General features: G+C 36.8%; 2 protein-coding genes across 3 annotated transcripts; both read left to right on the top strand.

Moving 5' to 3' along the window:
• Positions 1–298: 298 nt before the first annotated feature.
• On the top strand, positions 299–11,502 carry LOC132181298 (uncharacterized). 2 transcript variants are annotated; one of them, XM_059594457.2, is made up of 6 exons: positions 299–525; positions 606–673; positions 1,060–1,122; positions 1,220–1,314; positions 9,863–10,455; positions 11,204–11,502. In XM_059594457.2, exons 1-5 carry the CDS (start codon positions 411–413, stop codon positions 10,413–10,415), a joined length of 894 nt encoding a protein of 297 aa, XP_059450440.1. In that variant the 5' UTR covers positions 299–410; the 3' UTR covers positions 10,416–10,455; positions 11,204–11,502. The 2 variants fall into 2 exon arrangements, with proteins under 2 accessions (XP_059450440.1, XP_059450441.1); XM_059594458.2 differs by lacking the exon at positions 1,060–1,122 and having other exon boundaries at positions 302–525.
• A 713-nt stretch (positions 11,503–12,215) lies between these two features.
• Positions 12,216–13,191, top strand: LOC132182292 (chlorophyll a-b binding protein, chloroplastic). The gene has a single exon (XM_088516416.1). The coding sequence runs from the start codon at positions 12,280–12,282 to the stop codon at positions 13,081–13,083; it is 804 nt and encodes a 267-aa protein (XP_088372542.1). The 5' UTR covers positions 12,216–12,279; the 3' UTR covers positions 13,084–13,191.
• Positions 13,192–19,293: the final 6,102 nt, after the last annotated feature.

Here is a 19,293-nt window from a genome sequence, read left to right as displayed (position 1 = left end):
AGAATAAGAATTTGAGTATGTTGGAATAATATATAAGTTTGAGATTATATTTAACGAGTTTTATTTATTTCTCTCATAATTTGATTTACTTAAAAGCAAAAAGAAAAACCTGACATTTTAATGGAATCCGTTAAAAATTTGACAACAGATAATAATTTGTTATGCTCCGAAAACATTTTGATGCCACATATTTCCATTAAAAAAAAAAAAAAAAAAAAACATTGAACAACTAATCTTTTCGGTCCTAACAAAACCTCCCCTTCTGTCACACTAGCCAATAGCCATATTTAGCTTCCAAATTGCATTCCCCTAAACACATCCCCACCCAGTTTTGGTAGCGAAAGCTTCTTCGACCATTCGATTTTTTTTTTTTTTTTTTTTTAATTTTTCTTTTCGTCAATTGTAAGAAAATGAGTTCACAACACAAGCCAACTACAAACACGGCTTCTCCCAACCATTCTCTCTCGTTCGATCACATCTCCAATTACTTCTCTCTGCCTCTCAACGACGCCGCTTCCAACCTCGGTCGGTACTCTCTCTCTCTCTCTCTCTCTCTCTCTATATACGTTGATTTATTCTAATAATATTCCAACTTCATGGGGCAGGTGTCTGTACAAGTGTACTGAAGAAAATTTGTCGCGACAATGGTCTCGATAGGTGGCCTTATAGGAAGGTACTCGAATTACTCTTCATGTAACTTTCAGGTTGTGTAAGCTTGTAGTGGAAAACAGCTCTTTTTCATTCATTTGCACATGTTTGAAATATGGGTTGTTAATGACATTACATCTTTTGCCCTTTTGTACCCATAAAAATGGTAGTAAAGGTTCTAATTACTTGAAACCCAATTGTGAGCTTGACGCTTAAATCTAACATACATGTGTATTGGCTTTGATGCCACTTGTTTCACTCAATTGGGTGACTGTCTAATCTAAGCATTGGCTTGCACTTAACGGATCTCGTTTTGGTTCACTCTCCTTCATAATTTAATTGACATTGGCCCAGTTCTCTATATTCTCTTCTGGTGACTAAAAAGTACGGAAACCCCGTTAATGTTTTCAGATTTTTGCAGTTATAGACATAAGCGTTCTGAAGAAAGCTGTAGACCAACTAGTCTTGAGTTATGTATGGATGATAATTCAATGTAAACAATTGGTAAATGATGTTTATGTTATCCATTTATATATCATTTTGTGTGATATGATTTTGAAATGTAATGTAGTTTCTGTCTGGAAAGAGCATTGAAGAAATTAAAAGGAATGCGGCTAGAGAAAGATACAAAGAACTTGCTGAAATGTCAAAGATTGGTAGAGAAAGGTATGATGCTTTGGCAACTTCAGCTATATCATTGACATTACATGTTCATATGAGTTCTTTTAGGTTTCCTTTTGATAAATTACTTTGTGGCCCTTTTTCCCCGTTCATGGGCACAAAGTGCTGCCTGCTGATTATTAGTGAAGAAGCTTATTTGGGCCTTATTTACATGCTTTGAGGTCTACAAAGTTACAATGTAATCCAAACATAAATTGCGAAATGAGGGTAACCATGTGATGGATCATATCCATTTGGGGGAGGGGTGTGTACTCATATGTTTATAGGTATGTATATCAACTTAAAGAAGAAATTAATAACCGCGAAGCACCGATTAGGATTTTCTCAAGGAGAAAGAGTAATCTACTGAACTTACAAAAAAAAAAAAAAAGAGTAATCTACTTTAAATTAACTGATTACAATCAAACAAAGAAATATTATCTTTCAAACTTACTTTGTTGGCTGTTGATATACGTTATGTGACCTTAAAAACATCCAATAGATTGTTTAGTATGCTTACATTTGTCATAAGATATATCTTGTATCTTGTTTCTATTTGTTTCCATGATTTTCAAAATTTTTTTCAACATTTGTGTTTCTGAAATGCTTTTGATTTTGGGATGACTGAATTGCCACATGGAAACAATATATAGCTCCTTGCTGGACAGGGAAATAAATCATTGTATGTATCACAAAATGGAGGGCGGCAATTGAATAACAAGGAGCCTAATCTTATTGCTATAGAGAAAACATAATTATTTCTTTTCCATTCTAATTAAGTCATAGCTACACAGAATCAGCTTGTTGATTTCATTCCATTATATTATCTCTCTATATATTTATCTTTCTGTGTATATATATGTATAGGGTTTGCTATCCCCTGCCCCAACCATGTTGAGAATAGCAACCTTCCTAAATTTTATTGGACTAAAATTGCCCCTTAGACCTTGTTATGATTTGTGTATTTCACCAAAACATTCACTGTCATACATTTCATTCATACACTAGTATTTATAGGATTAATACAATGTTCTAGATTTAGGAAACTTCACACTAGGACATCTCATAGGGAGACCCCACAACCTTCTATAATAGAGATTCTGTCCCTTTCTCTCTAACACTCCCCAATAAGTTGGGATTTATATATCATATAAGCTCAGCTTGTAACAAATAAACTCTTGTTGACACAAAGGATTTGTAAACACTCATGTGCAGGCTGAAATACCATCAAATCGGTTGAAAAACATGATAATCCAGTTGAAAACACCACAAAACCGGCCATAAAACCACTGAATTGGTTAAAACCGAACTAAACTGATCAAACTATAAGCAAAACGGATGAAAAAACAATATAAACTGGCCAAAGTATCACTAAACCGGCTGAAAACACAACAAAACTGGCCAAAATAGAACTGAATTGACCGAAATATCACCAAACCAGCCGAAATATCACCAAACTGGCTGAAAACCAAACTGAACGGCCAAAAACGAAGCTGAACCTGCCGAAAAAACGTATGAACCGGCTGAGACACAACTAAAACCGACTGGCATTGGTCAAAATAGTGCTAGTAACCAGCCATAATATCCTAGAAAACTCCAAAACCAGCCAAAAACTCGCCATAAACCATTGAAATCCCGTTGAAACCAACAAATCTGCCGAATCGCACCGGAAAACTCAAGCATCGGTTGGAACTTTGCCGGGAAACACCAATGCTGGTTGAAAACTCGTCGGGGGACACGGCAAGGTTCCCTTTCTCTCTAACTCACCTCTTTAAAACTGAGGGCATTTAAGTAATTGTACATATTCTTTTTGCATGAGTTATCTTTTTCTTCTTTTATGTTGTAGTCTATTACCCAAATGCCATCATTTTGAAGAAAAGGAGGGGTAAGTTTTGTGAATAAAAACCGAATACATGCCCATATTTATGTTTGTATGTACTTACCGATTGATTGATTGATTAGGCAAGGAGTTTTGGTCTTGTATCTTTTTATTTTGAACTCTTAAATTATAGTTCGCAAAAAATTTATGTGGTTTCCTTGAAGAAGCATAAAATTTGAATTCTGATGTCCGTTCTTCTTTTTCTGTTGGGGGAAGACAAAATACTTTTATTGTTATTGATTAATTTTGGTATGAAGCTTATCAACTGCTGTTTGGTTCAAATGGTGAAAACATGGCATAAACCCATCTCATTATAACTTTATTTGGCATCTATGTGCTCGAACTTGGGTACAGGTATCAAATGCTGGTAGTATCTAGGATTCCGACTTCCCTAGTGTTGGAAACATAGGATATGTTGACTAGGCCAAACCTTGGATAAAGTATGTGGACATGATTATGAACTAAATAAATGGGCCAAGCATTTAAAATAGTATTTGTGAATATAATAACACAAAAAAGTTTCATATCTATGCTAATATGACCATATGGCATATAGGATTAGGAAAAGACATAAAAGATGAATACTTTGCATGGAACTTTCAGAAATCAATATGTAGAAGAGGATTTGGTAAAAAAAAAAAATGGAAAAAAGCTTCTCTTTTAGGGAAAGGTTCTTTCTTTAGGTGAGATAACAATGGGAGAAATGTCAGCCAAAGGTTCTACACATATCCAGTGCCCACAACAGTGTTGTGTCCAACATGGTATGACTGCAGAATAGAACAGTCCAAGCAGCATATTTTGGTATTATGGTGAGCTTGATCCAAGATTTGGAATTTGAGGAGGTGATGCTTTTGAGCTTTTTATGGGTTTAATGTCATTGACCTGGGAAGGCTGGGACTATCCAGCAATAAATTATTTTTTTTGATAAGTAATAATGCATTAAGAGCGCAGAGGGGCGCAACCTAAATACACAGGAAGTATACAAGAGAGCGACTAAGTAGGGGAGAAAGAAGAAGAGAACATAAAGAGAAAATCAGAAAAATTGATCACTAAAGGAGCAAGCCAGCCTGCTGTCCATGTGAATAAAGTGTACAAAAAGAAGTGAATAAGATCCTCGAGGTTTCTCGACAAATCCTCGAAGCATCTCGCATTCCTTTCCTTCCAAAGACACCATAGGAGACAAAGGGGAGCCATCTTCCAAACCACGGCACTACTAGTTCTACCTCCTGCCCACCAACTGGCAAACATCTCCATGACGCTTCTAGGCATAACCCAACTCAAGTTAAAGCGAGAGAAGATAACCTCCCACAACTTGCGCGCGACCCCACAATGAAGGAAAAGATGATCCACGGACTCCCCATCCACCTCACACATACAACAATGATTAATCACAACAATACCTCTCTTCTGAACATTATCCAGCGTGAGAGATTTCCCAAGGGCGGCCGACCATGCAAAAAACGCCACTCGCGAAGGAGCCTTAGTACGCCAAATCCTTCTCCACGGGAAGTGGTTAGGCTCCTTAAAGGCAAGCCTCCTGTAGAAAGTATGGACCTCAAACTTCCCTTTACTTGAAGGAATCCACCACATTCGGTCCTCCCCTTCCCCCCGAATCGAAGACGAATACAAGAGCGAGAAGAAAGAGGCTAAGGCCACCTCCTCCCAATCATGGATACTACGGGTAAAAGTAACGTTCCAGTGCACCATCCCATTTACACACTCCCGGATATCCGCAATAGAAGCATCCTTGCTGCGGGCAATATTAAAAAGACCTGGAAAAGCATCTTTGAGAGGCGTCTCGCCGCACCAACAATCCTCCCAAAATTTGACCTTCCCCCCCAAACCAGGGACTAATCTGAAGTGGCACCGAAACAACCTCCAAACCCCGCAAATGTGTTTCCATAACCCCACCCCATGCGTTCCACGAGGGACATTTGAATGCCAACCACCACAAACCACCCCATACTTAGCCACCAAGATACTTCTCCACCAAGCTTCTTTCTCATTTGCAAATCTCCATAACCATTTCCCCAAGAGGGCTTGATTGAAAAGGTGCAAGCTCCAAATCCCTAGACCTCCCTCAGCAATCGGAGAACAAACCTCGTGCCAACTGACCAAATGAAACTTAGGCTCATCCTTAAAACCTCCCCATAAAAAATCCCGTTTAATCTTCTCAATGCGATTCACCACGGAAATAGGGATGGGGAACAGAGACAGAAGATAGGTGGGAAGATTGGATAAGGTGCTCTTGATGAGGGTGAGCCTCGCCCCCTTGGACAAATAAGAACGCTTCCAAGAGGCCAACCTTCTATCAATTTTCTCCACCATGTCATCCCAAATAGCCAACTGCTTGAAGGAAGCCCCTAGCGGAAGACCCAGATACTTCAAGGGTAGAGAACTAGTACCACAACCCAAGGGTAGGAAGCCCCTATCCAGCAATAAATTATGAAATCTTATTATAAGTTGCTTCAGAAGTTGAGCTGGATTGCTATCCTTATTCCCATGAAGTCAGGATTTCTTAGGACCAGAATAGGAGGGCATATATCTTAACTATATGCCACCACCTATTGCACTATGGTTTTGATTGATCGTTTATAGATCTTCCAATGGTAGGGGGACGGATCACATGGTCTAATCGACGTGCAAGGTCCAAGCTTGATAGATTCTTGATATCTATTGATTGGGAGGAATATTTTCCAAAGGTATGTCAGAAGAGGCTGCCTAGGGTACTATTGGACCATTTCCCAATGATGTTGGAGTGTGGAACAGGAAGAAGGGGTCGAATACCTTTTCGGTTTGAGAACATGTGGTTACAAGCAGAGGGTTTTGTGGAGCAGGTAAAGAGATGGTGGGAATGTTATTACTTTGAAGCAAGTTATGTGTTGGCTCAAAAATTGAAAGCTATGAAAGGCGATCTCAAAAAATGGAATGTGGAGGTGTTTGGAGACATAGGAAAACGCAAAAAGGAGTTGGAGGAGGAATTGGGTGAGTTGGATCGTATTGTAGAAAGTAGAGAGTTAACGGAGGAGGAGATAATTAAGCGAGATGAGTGTTCTCAAAACCTAGAGAGGACTCTATTTTAAGAAGAGGTGAGTTGGAGACAGAAATCTAGGGCATTGTGGTTGAAAGAGGGAGATCGGAATACAAAGTTTTTCCATAGGTTGGCCAACTCGCATAGGCAAAATAACACAGTTGCTGCAATGATGGTGGATGGGAATTGGACCGAGGATCCAGCAATTATACAAGATCATATAGTGCACTTTTATAAAACACTGTATTCTGAACAGTATCAGGGGAGACCAACCAGGCTTTTAGCTCCAATGATGGAAAATATTAATTCCATTGATGATGGGGAGAGAGTATGGATGGAAGGAGAGTTTGAGGAAGAAGAAGTTTGGGAGGTGGTGAGGAAGTTGAAGGGCGATAAAGCACTCGGACCTGATGGCTTTTCTATGGCATTTTTTTAGAAATGTTGGGAGGTGGTCAAGAAGGACATGATGGCAGTTTTTAATGAATTTCATGAGGAAAATTTTAGAGGAGTTTTAATGCTACATTTGTGGCACTTATTCCAAAGAAAGCTAGAGCGGTGGAGATCAAGGATTTTCGCCCTATTAGTCTTGTAAGTGGGGTGTATAAAATAATTTCGAAGGTTTTGGTTAGTCGTTTGAACTCAGTGTTGGGGAAGCTTGTGTCTCACACACAAAATGCACTTGTACCAGGTAGGCAAATTTTGGATTCTATCTTAATGGCGAATGAATGTGTGGATAGCCATATTCGTTCTGGGGAGCCTGGTCTTATATGCAAGTTGGATTTGGGGAAGGCTTATGATCATGTCAATTGGGACTTTTTATTATACATGTTAGAGAGATGCGGTTTTCGGGAAAGGTGGAGAGGTTGGATTCATCACTATGTCTCCACGGTACGTTTTTCCGTGCTCATTAATGGAACACTTGCAAATTTCTTTAGTAGCTCTCGAGGAGTAAGGCAAGGGGATCCTTTGCCCCCCTTATTATTTGTGGTGGTGATGGAGGCGTTTAGCAGAATGATGAATGTTGCGGCGTAGAGAGAGCTCTTGTCCGGATTTTCGGTGGATTCGCGGCATCTTGAGGTAATGGAAGTGTCACATTTATTATTCACAGATGACACACTTATCTTTTGTGAACCAAAGGTGGACCAACTTCGTAATTTGAGGTGTTTGCTGTTGTGTTTTGAAGCGGTTTCGAGGTTGAAAATAAGCTTGGCAAAGTCAGTGATTGTTCCTATAGATGAGGTGGGAGATGTGGAAGGTTTGTCAAGTATACTTGGATGTGGAGTGGAATCGATGCCGTTGACGTATTTGGGGTTACCTTTGGGCGCTCTTTATAAGGATCCATCTATATGGAATAAGGTCATTGAGAAGATGGAGACTAAGTTGGCAGGGTGGAAGCGAATGTATTTATCCAAGGGTGGTAGACTGACATTGATTAAAAGTACGCTTTCTAATATACCCTCGTACTATCTTTCTTTGTTTCAAATCCCAGTGAGAGTGGCGAAGCACATAGAAAAAAATACAAAAAAATTTCTTGTGAGGAGGTGTAGGTGATGAATTCAAGTTTCATTTGATAAACTGGTCCAAGGTTTGCATGACTACAGAGGAGGGGGGATTAGGGGTAACAAATTTGATTCAGTTCAATCGTGCGTTGTTAGGTAAATGGTTGTGGAGGCTTGCCAATGAGGGAGAGACTTGGTGGAGGAGATTAGTGGAGGTGAAATATGGTATGATGAGGGGTGGTTGGTGTTTCACGGAGGTAGAGGATCTTATGGGGTGGGAGTATGGAAATGTATTCGAAGGGGGTGGGATAATTTTAAACAGCATGTGCAGTTTGAGGTTGGAAATGGTTCTCGAGTATTATTTTGGCAGGATGTGTGGTGTGGGGAGTTACCATTCAGGACTGTGTTTCCCGCTTTGTTTAATATAGCATGTGCAAAGGAGGCATGGGTGGAGGAGAATATGGATACAGTAAATGGTGCTATTCATTGGAATGTAATGTTTATTCGACCTGTTCATGATTAGGAACTGGAAGAGGTTTCACGATTTTTCGAATTGCTGTATTCCCAACAGGTTAGGCATGGTGGGGTGGATAAAATTTGTTGGATTCCCTCAAAGAGAAAGAATTTTGAGGTGAAGTCATACTATAAGGTGAAGGTTAATTCGGAACCGGTGGATGGCCCTTGGAAGATTATTTGGAAGAGTAAAGCTCCTCCGAGAGTGGCTTTTTTCTTGTGGACGGCGGTGTTGGGGAAAATACTAACGATGGACAACTTACGTAAGATGAACATTATAGTGACAGAATGGTGTTGTATGTACAAGAAGAGTGGTGAATCTACTGATCATATACTATTGCATTGCAAAGTTGCTATAGAGGTTTGGAATATGGTTTGCCAGCTGTTTGGTGTTAAGTGGGTGATGTCGAGTAGGGTGAAAGAATGCTTGGGAAGTTGGAGAGGACAAAGGGGTAATCGTATAGTTTTGTAAATCTGGAGAATGGCTCCTTTATGTGTAATATGGTGCTTATGGAGAGAAAGGAATGCACAGAATTTTGAGGACTGTGAACTTGGAATTATAGAGTTGAAGAAAAAGGTGCTTCAAACACTTTTCTCTTGGAGAGTTTTGTGGCATTCTTTGCAAGTTTCAACGTTTGCGGAATTTCTAGATTTATGTGCGTCATTTTCAAATAAAAAGTTTGTATGTGTGGGCTCTTTTTGTACACTTCCTGTGTACATGAGTTGCACCCCTTGCGCTTTTAATAAATTGATATTACTGATCAAAAAAAATTTTGGTCTACCTTTACCTTTCTATATTACTGGGTTGGGGTAATTTTTATAACCATCCTAAAGATTGGTTGGGTGGGTGCCTTGAGCCCTAATTTTATAGGTAGTTCATGGAAGAGCATTATTAGCATGCGATCATCCTGCCTGCAGGTTGCCTTCTTTCGATGGCCTGCATCTTTAGGAAGAATTTTTACTGTGGATAATTTAATTAAGGGGAAAACAATTTGTAATTCGTTGGTGCTGTATGTTCAACTTAAATCACTTGATCACCTTTTTCTTCTCTGTTCAGTTGCCCAGCAGTTGTGATCTTTGATATTTGTTTTGTTTAGTATCTTGGGTTGTGCCCTATCTGTAATGGAGCTCTTGGACTGTTGGAGAAGAACAGTTGGCAAAGAAAGATATAGTGTTGCTTTTAGGGCAGTTCCATGACTCCTGATTTTCTATAGTGAGCCTAATGGGCGAGCTTTTGATGGGATTGAGCTTTCTGCTGACAAGCTTAAGATGTGACTCCTTAGGTCTATGTACTTGTGGCTCTCAGTTCAACAAACTTTTGAATCTTCTAAGTCCTTTTGGGATTACCTTGATGATTCTTCTCAGCTAGGCCATTGCCCTCTCCTGTTTTCTTTTAATTAATTCTTTTAACTATCTACTGTAATTTTTTTCTTCATATCATTGTTTTCTTGGTTTATACCTTCTCAGAACATTACAAATTATAGCTTCCACATTAGTTGTTTTATATGGTAACTCAACAACTTGTGTTGATTATTTGTATTTTATCTTGACATTTGAATTTCCGCTTGCTGACGTTATGAACTATGAAGAAATCCTGTCGTGTCTGTCTGATTATTCTCATTTTGAATGCAGTGGCTCACAACAACCAAACAGCGACATGACTAAATTACAAGGTGCCACACTTCCTCATAATTTGCAACAGCAAGGAGCCAAGAATATCCAAAATGTGCGGCCCCAGAATTTGCTTGGCATCAGCTTGCCAAAAGGAATTACAATCTTGGATGAATTTAAATATGGATACCCATCAGATGGCTTATCAACTGCCTCAAACAAATGGTGGGGAAGTAGCAGCCCTGTTGGTTGTGAGGGCATATTTGGAGATGGAGCTGAGACCAATGAAAATGAGAAACATCAATCTGAGGAAATGGTAGCTGATAGTTCCGATATAGTAACAGTGGACAAAGAGAACCATGAAGGTGGGAAAGAAGGTTGCAAAATTGCTTCCCAAGGGATGGGTTTATTGACAACTGTGAGAAAAAGAACTATGGAAGAAGGACGAGAAGCACTTAAGCTTGGTGTTTTTCGAGGCTGTGGTATAAACAAGGTAGGAAAGAGAGAGAGAACTTTGCTTCTACGAATATTCAAGTCTTCGTTGCCAAAGCGGTGGATAAATGGCTCCTCTTAAATCATGTGTTGACTGCTCAATCTTAAAGTCAAGTCATGAGGTACTAGTTTATGTTTTTTCTTGTTTCTTTATGAAAACTGATAATTCCATAATTCCAATTATGGGAAATGAAGGCCATATTCCATAATTCCAATTATGAAAACTGATACCTGACTCTATGAAGGCCATATTCCATCACCAACAGATCTCTCCAACCCTTTTCCTTTGTAAATGTAAAAGCCTGTTGAGATTGGGATTTGAACCCAATGATCTCTCAGGTCAATTGGACTAGAACCAAGCAACATGATAGCAGAAATTTGATGGAAAGTGAGGTGCTAAAAGACCAAAATACCCTTAATCAGCTGGAGTTGTAGTAAATTAAAATCTGCCCCTAATTACCAAAATAACATTAACTAGGAAATGATAACCCATTTTAAAAATTATATATGACTTGACCCATTTTGATGCTGCATGTGAGCCATAAAAAATAAACCCTGGAAATCTATGAAGTTTCCAAGTAACAGAAAATCAGTCTTCCATGGCTGCATCATTAGTTGAGTTGCGTGGAGTCGCCTCTAACTCCGAAAAAAGAACTTGTGATTGGACGGAGTTGCATGGAGCTTTGTTTGGAAGATTATCCCTCCATGCTTTTGTTCTGAACTTTTGATGTTACTGACCAAGATGAGCCTGGTGTTGCATTTACATGCCTGGGCTGACTAATTTTTACCTTGTGTGTTTTTGTTTCTGTTTTTCTTAAGGGTTAGATCACAGATGCTATTTCCTGATTGAATTTCATTCTCCTTTCCCAGCTATGAATTGCAAAGAACCTTGAGAAGATCCATGGATGTATGTGTTCTTGCATATGGAAGATTTGAAGATACTTCTCTTCCATTAGGTTACAGTATATTTTGTGCTCATCTACCGACAATGGTGCTATTGTTGCTAATGTATTTATTTCAAGCATGAAAATGGTACTTTTTGTCTCCATCTGTACTTGTATTTGGAAGGGATTATCCTGTTAGATGCAAAAGTGGATTGGTTAATTTCTTGTATGAACTGACTAACTGGTTTTTGATTATGGTTTACCCAAATTTTGTGTTTGTGTCAACCCTAGTGATAATTATGAGTTAAATTATATTTTTATTCTACGATGCTGACGTAATAATTCTATATAATTTTGTGTACCAATAAATAGCCTTATCACAATTGCTTGTCTGAGAGTATGAGAGAGCGGCAAAAAATAGTGTACACTGATGAGAAGTTTAAACAATTTTACGTCCCATGAAGGTTATTTTCCTTGGTCAGCTGAAAATATTTTGAGGTTAACTAATATTTTACGCCATGTCAAACACTAAAAAAAATGAGAAAAAAAAAAAAAAAAACCCCTTTTTTAGAAAACATTTTGCGCTTAAAACAAAAGGGGTTAAATAAAACTTTGTGCAAACTTTTTATATAATATAATATAATGAAAGAAATTTATTATATGATTGAGTAGAATATTTAAAACAATTTTCTCTATTACCCCACCTATCTGTTTAGTCTTTAACAAAGTGATATTCTCAATCTCATCTAAAAAAATCACGCGGACTTCTTCTATTGGGCATAGACAAACCAATCCATAATGCAAAGATGAAAGTGGTCCACAAGAAATTGATTAAACAAAAGTGGTGGAGAGGAGACTGCCAACTAGGAAAGATATTCATATGAAAATCTCGCACTTCATTTTCACCAATGGGAGAAAGAGATAAAGATATCATTAAGATAAGAACCCCCACCATCTCTATTACTATAAATATGTATATATCTACACAGCTAAGTTCATAGAAACCCTCCACTCTCCAGTCTCTTCCCCCTCATATTTCTTAGAAGCTCTCTTTTCAAAGCAATGGCTACTTCAACAATGGCCCTCTCCTCCCCTTCTCTAGCTGGCCAAGCTGTCAAGCTCACTCCCTCATCCTCTAGCCTCCTTGGTGAGGGCAGAGTGAGCATGAGAAAAACAGCGGGCAGGCCCAAGCCCGTCTCATCCGGAAGCCCTTGGTATGGGCCAGACCGTGTCAAGTACTTGGGCCCTTTCTCCGGTGAGCCCCCGTCCTACCTCACAGGAGAATTCCCTGGTGATTATGGTTGGGACACCGCCGGGCTGTCCGCCGACCCAGAGACGTTTGCTAAGAACCGTGAGCTCGAGGTGATCCATTCGCGATGGGCCATGCTTGGAGCTCTTGGTTGCGTTTTCCCCGAGCTCTTGTCCCGTAACGGGGTCAAGTTCGGTGAAGCTGTTTGGTTCAAGGCCGGGGCCCAGATATTTAGCGAAGGTGGGCTGGACTACTTGGGGAATCCAAGCTTAGTCCATGCTCAAAGCATTTTGGCTATTTGGGCCACACAAGTGATCCTAATGGGCGCAGTCGAGGGTTACCGTATTGCCGGTGGGCCGCTCGGTGAGGTGACCGACCCAATATACCCAGGAGGAAGCTTTGACCCATTGGGCCTTGCTGATGATCCAGAGGCTTTTGCTGAGCTCAAGGTGAAGGAGCTTAAGAATGGGAGATTGGCCATGTTTTCCATGTTTGGGTTCTTTGTTCAGGCTATTGTGACTGGAAAGGGACCATTGGAGAACCTGGCTGACCACTTGGCTGACCCTGTCAACAACAATGCCTGGGCATATGCCACCAACTTTGTCCCTGGGAAGTGAGAGACTAAAAGTAATTGTATGTGAACTTGGATTGTTGCTGCTTGTTAGTGATGTAAGCCAATGGAGAAATGTATGTAAATTTTGTGAACTTGGGTACTATTTTCTTTCCTTTCAGTGTTGAATTTAATTAATCAAATGTTTTCTATGCCGTGCTAAACCTTACCTTAATCTCACGATCATCATCTATATGGCCTTGCCTTCTCCCCCACAATCTCACCAATTGAAATTTCAAGGTGAATATATATATATATATATATATATATATATATATATATATATATGTCACCTAATCTAGGCTGATTTTGGCGGACTCTACTCCATCCAGATGAATTTCACACTCACATCCGAAAAGAGGAAAAAATGGGAGTCTTTATCTAAAGAAATGACTTGAGATGGGTCGCACACCCGGCACACATGTTTTGGTCATGTGTCCCTCCCGTGCATATTGGTGTCTTTAAAACCAATTGAGCAATGCTATATATCACATTTTTATTCATAACTATTTTATAATATTAACGTGATAGTTTCAATCAATGGTTAAATTATTATTATTATTAATATTTAAACAATTATTAATTCAAATGTTGATTAAAATTATCACGTGAGCATTATAAGATAGTTGTGTTCAAATACCTTTCATTGACAAAATCTCATATTCTCGGTTTATTTTTTCTTTTTCTCTTTAGGGTTATTAGGAAAAATTTTATTGATCAGAAGTCAAAACATACCATACGTCCATACCGCTTAGATTTAGAAGCATATGAAGCAAAAAAAACCTAAGAATTACAAAAGAGAATAGGTGAAATAATAATAATGATAATTATCATTATTATTATTATTATTTTGTGCATAAAATCTTGTATCACTTGTGAATACTCCGAAGTAAAAGATCACCTGAACAAAATTTAGTTGGAAATTAAACACTAAATTTGGCCTTCATAACCACAAGCAAATTAGCACATACCAATAAAATTACCATGGGATGAATGGAGATAATATATGTATTAAATTTATTAATGGGAAATATTACCATGTGATGAATGGAGATAAGAGTATATATGTATTAAATTTATTAATGGGCAATATGGCCAAAGTCTTGTATGTTAAAAAGTCACTGGTTCTAGAAATCTCTAACTTAATGTACTACGTAATGAAGTCTTTCATTTTTTTTCTTTTTTCTAATAGATGATGCCTTTTGGTTGTTGTTACGGATGGATTTATAAGAGTAATTTAAAGGTAGGAGGAAGCAAACGAGGCTTAAGATAGTACATATTTAATGGTCAGGATTTAAAGTTATTACATCTAACGGGGTATATAACGTCATATTATCTAATTTTTTTAAAAGATGTGTTAACATTAACATCATGTACATAGATGCATCAATTTTAAATCTTGACAAACACTTACATCCGGCTCAACAAATATTTAGTAAAAAACATATTTTTCTATTTTAGCTACCCACTTTTTTAAAGTATTTATATTCGGCTCAACATTTTAGGTATTCACTTTCACCTTTCCAATTAAAACATTATTTCTTTATCTACTTTCCTTATTCCTAAGGAAGAGAGATAACAAGATTATCTTTTTTTTAGGCAAAAGTCTACATACTCGCCTCAAACTATCACTCAATTGGCAATGTTTCTTCCAAACTTTTAATTGCGACAATGTCCTCCCTAAACTACCAGAAAAATGACAATGTTCCCCCTAAGGCCAGCAAAAAGACTAGTTTTGTATCAACTTCAATGGTTTTGTAAGTGTAAACAACTTGCAATTTCTCCTTCTTCTATAGTGCATGATTTCTTAAGTTTGGCTGCTCCGGAGTGGTTTTTATTTTCGAAAAGTTCTTCAAAAGTTTCCACTTCGTTACCAAAATATGTCTCTTTGATTTACTGTTTTACATATTTTGGTGATTGATTGTTGCATACTTCTTATTTTTAATTCCGTATTATTTTTTATAAACACCTATTCACCCCCTTTTAAATGTATTTTGGAGTGTAGTTTATATTTTCAATAAGAAATGAGACAACACTTAGCAAAAAATTAATGTTTACTTTTACAAATGTTAGTGAAAGAATCAGGATGAAGCACATGGATACGTGTAATTAAATTTGAGAGTTTTTCGCAAAAATTAGATGGAATCATATGTGTGACATTCTTGTTCCAAGTAATTGAAGTCTTGGTTTAATCTTAAGCTACCATTGACTTTGTTAGGAATTTGAAATTCTCTCACTAAATGAATGTTTAAATTGAAAGATACCTTCTTAGAGCATTCTCAATGGAAGAGCTAAATGTTACTTTTATCTAAAATGACTTTTCAAATGTTTAAAAACCCCCTACATTGGATTAGCCAAAAGAAAATATAAAATAAATATTTAATTGGAAAAGCTAAAAAAAGAAGAAGCTAAATGTAGCAGCACTTTTCACGGAAACTATTTTATTTTTCATTGTTTCTCTCACCTATTTTCTCTTTTTCCCAAATATTTTCCTACTTTTTCTTTGCACGTTCTCTTTTTTCCAAAACTTTTTCCATTTTTCCTCTCACATATTCTCTTTTTTCTAAAACTTTTATTGCTTTTAATAATATTTTAATAGAATAGATAAAAATATAGCTAATCAGATGTAGAGGCATTTAAAAATGGCTTAACTAAACTAGATAAAAGTAAATTTTAAAAAGTCATTTTATATAAAAATATGACTCCTCTATTGAAAATGCTCTTATATGCTAATGAATGATGATAACCACTATTTGACTAAACCTTCACAATCTAGGGGAGAATTGTGATAAATCTTGTACATTGTGAAATCCAAAAAAAGCAGGTTTGTGCTTTAAGTAATTTTGTCCCGCATGGAAAAACTACAAAACTTTTTATGTGTATTTAAAGTGTCACACATCCCATCAAATAAACATGAGATCATTTATAGACACGTGGCACTAGAACACATGAACACGTGTGCCTATTGTGTGATATAATGTGTTGTTTTGTTGGCACACTTGGATGCGTGCCACGTGCGTTCTTTCTAACACGTAAATAATTGATTTATGAAGACAACTATTTTTTGAAATGCTATGGATTAAAAGGTGCAACCTAAAAGTCATATTCTTTTTAGAAAGGTCCCAATTCAAATGAAGACTCACCACTTTTCAATTGAACATCTGTAAATTAAGGGCCAAAAATATATGCAATTAATAAACTATCTCTCATTTATTTTTTTTGTCAAATACACAATTTCGTAAGAAAAAAATTTAGAATTTTTATCCAGAGTTAATAACTTTATTGTATTTTAGAGGTAAAATGTTTGCAACTTTGCAACATACTCTTCTAAGTAGGGCAATTACCACCTTAAAATAATGTTTTAGGCGCAACCCCTCCTGCTGGTAGGATTAGATCAATTAGCACTGAACTATATCTTTTGTTAAAACAGTGTCCGATATGGTGACCTACAAGTGCAATTTAGAGATCTTCTACGCTCCTCCAATCTGCAAGAGCAAAAGGTTAAGAGAATACACCGGGGATGTTTCCGGTGGATCATCCTTTGATGCTAAAGTTAGGTTTCTCTTTTTGATACTTCTAGACTCAAGAAAAATATTGCGTACCTTAGGATTCGTTGTGTGAACACATTTATAGACTAGGTCGTAAGGCGCTAAAGATGGTAATCGACCTGGAAATTCCGGGATCCGGGAGTAATTGGCGAGTGAATTCATGATCTGATCTTCTGACCGTTATGGGCTAATTGTAACCGCCTTGATAATTAATGTATATCTCGTGAATAGCTTGTAACCGCCCCGATAGTTAATGCGCATCCCATAGATGGCGTCTTGCGCATCTCATGAGCAATAAATATGTTGCTTCCGACTATGTTGCTCGGTCATTGCTACAAGTTCAGTTAGCAACTTGTCCCAAGCTTCCTTCATGCATTCCTTATCTTTTGCACCCGTGAGTTGTGAACACCCGACTATGCACTCCTGAGACACACCCGACTATGCTTTCCCGAGGAAGTACAAGTCTTTGATGGTGCCAACCCCCTATGGGTTCTGGGCTTCGGTGATGTCTATGTCTATATTCATGGACCTTTATAACCCGGGCCCATGGGCTTGGGCCCTATAAAATATGTGTAACATTTTTAGTCATCTTTGTTTCTGATCCTTCTCTCAAAGTTCCATTTAATTTTTTATTACTGTTTCTCCTCAATTTTCTCAACCCAATACCATTAATGGCACAACCATAGAAGAGGAAAAACCCTAAAATGAGAAGGGAAGATTGTCTAGTTGCTAAAAGCTTTCCTACTAATGTTTGTATGTTTGTAACTAGGGCATGCGGAGGGGAGTTTAGTGAGGTTAGAAAATTCACATAACAACATTAATCACTACATTAATACATGTACTTCCCCTCAAAAAATTTTTTTGTTTAATTTCTTTATTAATTAATTTATAGGGAATTTACAAAATGGCCCTTCAACCTAATATGATTCAATCACAAATCCCTGGTCCATCTAACTTGAAAATACCTCACTAGCTACACTAATTACATCTTCATTTACTCGTACCTACTATATAATGGAGGAAAAAAATCTCAACACCAATATATAGTACAACAGAAGGCAATATAATAAAAAAAAAAATTCGCAAAATTTTTCTGAACTTTTACTCGTTTTGACACTACACTCCAAAGTTCAAAAACTTTCAATTAAGGGTATCGAGTTGTCAATTATCCCATTCTATTAGGATTTTTCATTAAATCTTATCAAAATTTTCAAAATACCTGCATATAAATTTTCAATATATATATATATATATATAAGTAAATGCCTGAATTTCTACAAGTTTTTATTTTTATTTTTTATAATAAGAAACAAAGGTATTTTGAAAATTTTAACAAAATTTAACAGAAAATGCTAACGGAATTGAAAAATTAAAAGTTTGATACTCTTAATTGAGAGTTTTTGAACTTCGTGAAGTACAATTTCAAAACCCGTGAAAGTTCATGGGAGTTTTCTAAAATTTTCGATATAAAAAAAAAAAAAAAAATTAATATACTACTATATAACTGTCATACAATTTGTTAATGTGACTGTGACAATTAAAAAAAAAAAAAAATAAATAAAAAGACTCATTTTACAATGTTTTCTTCCACTTGCAAGGTTTTTTGTATTTATATTTGCTGTAGTTCAATGTCTGCAACAACATATAGTAGTGCATAAGAAAAGACGAAAGAAATGAGAAGAAAGAACCTGATTCTGTTTTTCCCTTTTTTCTCGTTTAATGGGAAGTATCCATGGACAGTAGCAATTCAAGGTTGTGTTGATTTGTGTGCTCATATCCATTTATTTCTTCAAAAAGGTATCTGCATCTCATTTTGCTTCACCAACTTATCCTTAAGCTGGGGGAAGCACAAAAACATTCCTCCCAATATTGAATAAAACATTCTTTTAATATTTTATACTTTATAAGCTTTTACCCAAAAGAGGTGAAGAGAAGGAAATGTGATAGAGAGATTGATAGAGAGATAAGAGTTTTTAATCGAATTTTTAATTTATTCCAATTATTCAATTTCGTTATAATTTTTCGTTAAATCTTGTCAAAATGCTTAAAATACCTTTTTTTTTTATAAAAACAAATTGCAAAGATACTTTTTTTATAATAAATAAATGTCTGAATCTTTACAATTTTTTTATAAAAAAAAAAAAAAAGACGGGTATTTTGGGCATAAAATCCTTATGGAATAGTGCAATTGAAAGAAATTAAAAGTTTTATATCCTTAATTAAAAGTTTTTAAACTTTAGAAGGTAATGTCAAAACAAGTGAAAATTCAAGAAGATTTTTTTTTTAAATTTTTTCCTAATTTATAAAAATATATTGAATTTAAGACCACTTAAAACACATAATGTCAATTGGTAACGTAAAATAAACGCGATAAGGAGTAGCACGCCTACTGAAGTTTAAGCACATGATTTAGAATGATCGGATGTCTAGGATTGGCCATTTGGGGGGAGGGGCGGAACTACGTGGTGGCTTAGAGTGATTATGTTTTTAAAAATGCTCCTATAACTCCTTTAAAAACAAACTTTTACCCCTAATTGTTTTATTTTATTTCAAAAAATTATAGTTTGGGCCTTCCAAGTGGGGCCTATGAAATGTGCATGAGTAGGCTTCTTTTCCATCACACTAAACATATCGTTAAACTTTCAATTAGTGTAAATGAAAGAGGAGAT

Source organism: Corylus avellana, chromosome 5 (assembly GCF_965113065.1).
Source record: "Corylus avellana chromosome 5, dhCorAvel1.hap1.2, whole genome shotgun sequence".
NCBI lineage: Eukaryota > Viridiplantae > Streptophyta > Magnoliopsida > Fagales > Betulaceae > Corylus > Corylus avellana.
The sequence above is the reverse complement of the archived record's forward strand: the minus strand, read 5'-3'. Positions and strand labels throughout refer to the sequence as shown.

What these genes read in the sequence shown, in the direction of transcription:
- LOC132181298 (XM_059594457.2), top strand. Translation starts at nt 411, where the DNA reads ATGAGTTCACAACACAAGCCAACTACAAACACGGCTTCTCCCAACCAT. An exon ending in ACCAACTAGTCTTGAGTTAT is followed by an intron (nt 1,123 to 1,219) that starts GTATGGATGATA and finishes AATGTAATGTAG; the next exon opens with TTTCTGTCTGGAAAGAGCAT. An exon ending in TCAAAGATTGGTAGAGAAAG is followed by an intron (nt 1,315 to 9,862) that starts GTATGATGCTTT and finishes TTTTGAATGCAG; the next exon opens with TGGCTCACAACAACCAAACA.
- LOC132182292 (XM_088516416.1), top strand. Translation starts at nt 12,280, where the DNA reads ATGGCTACTTCAACAATGGCCCTCTCCTCCCCTTCTCTAGCTGGCCAA.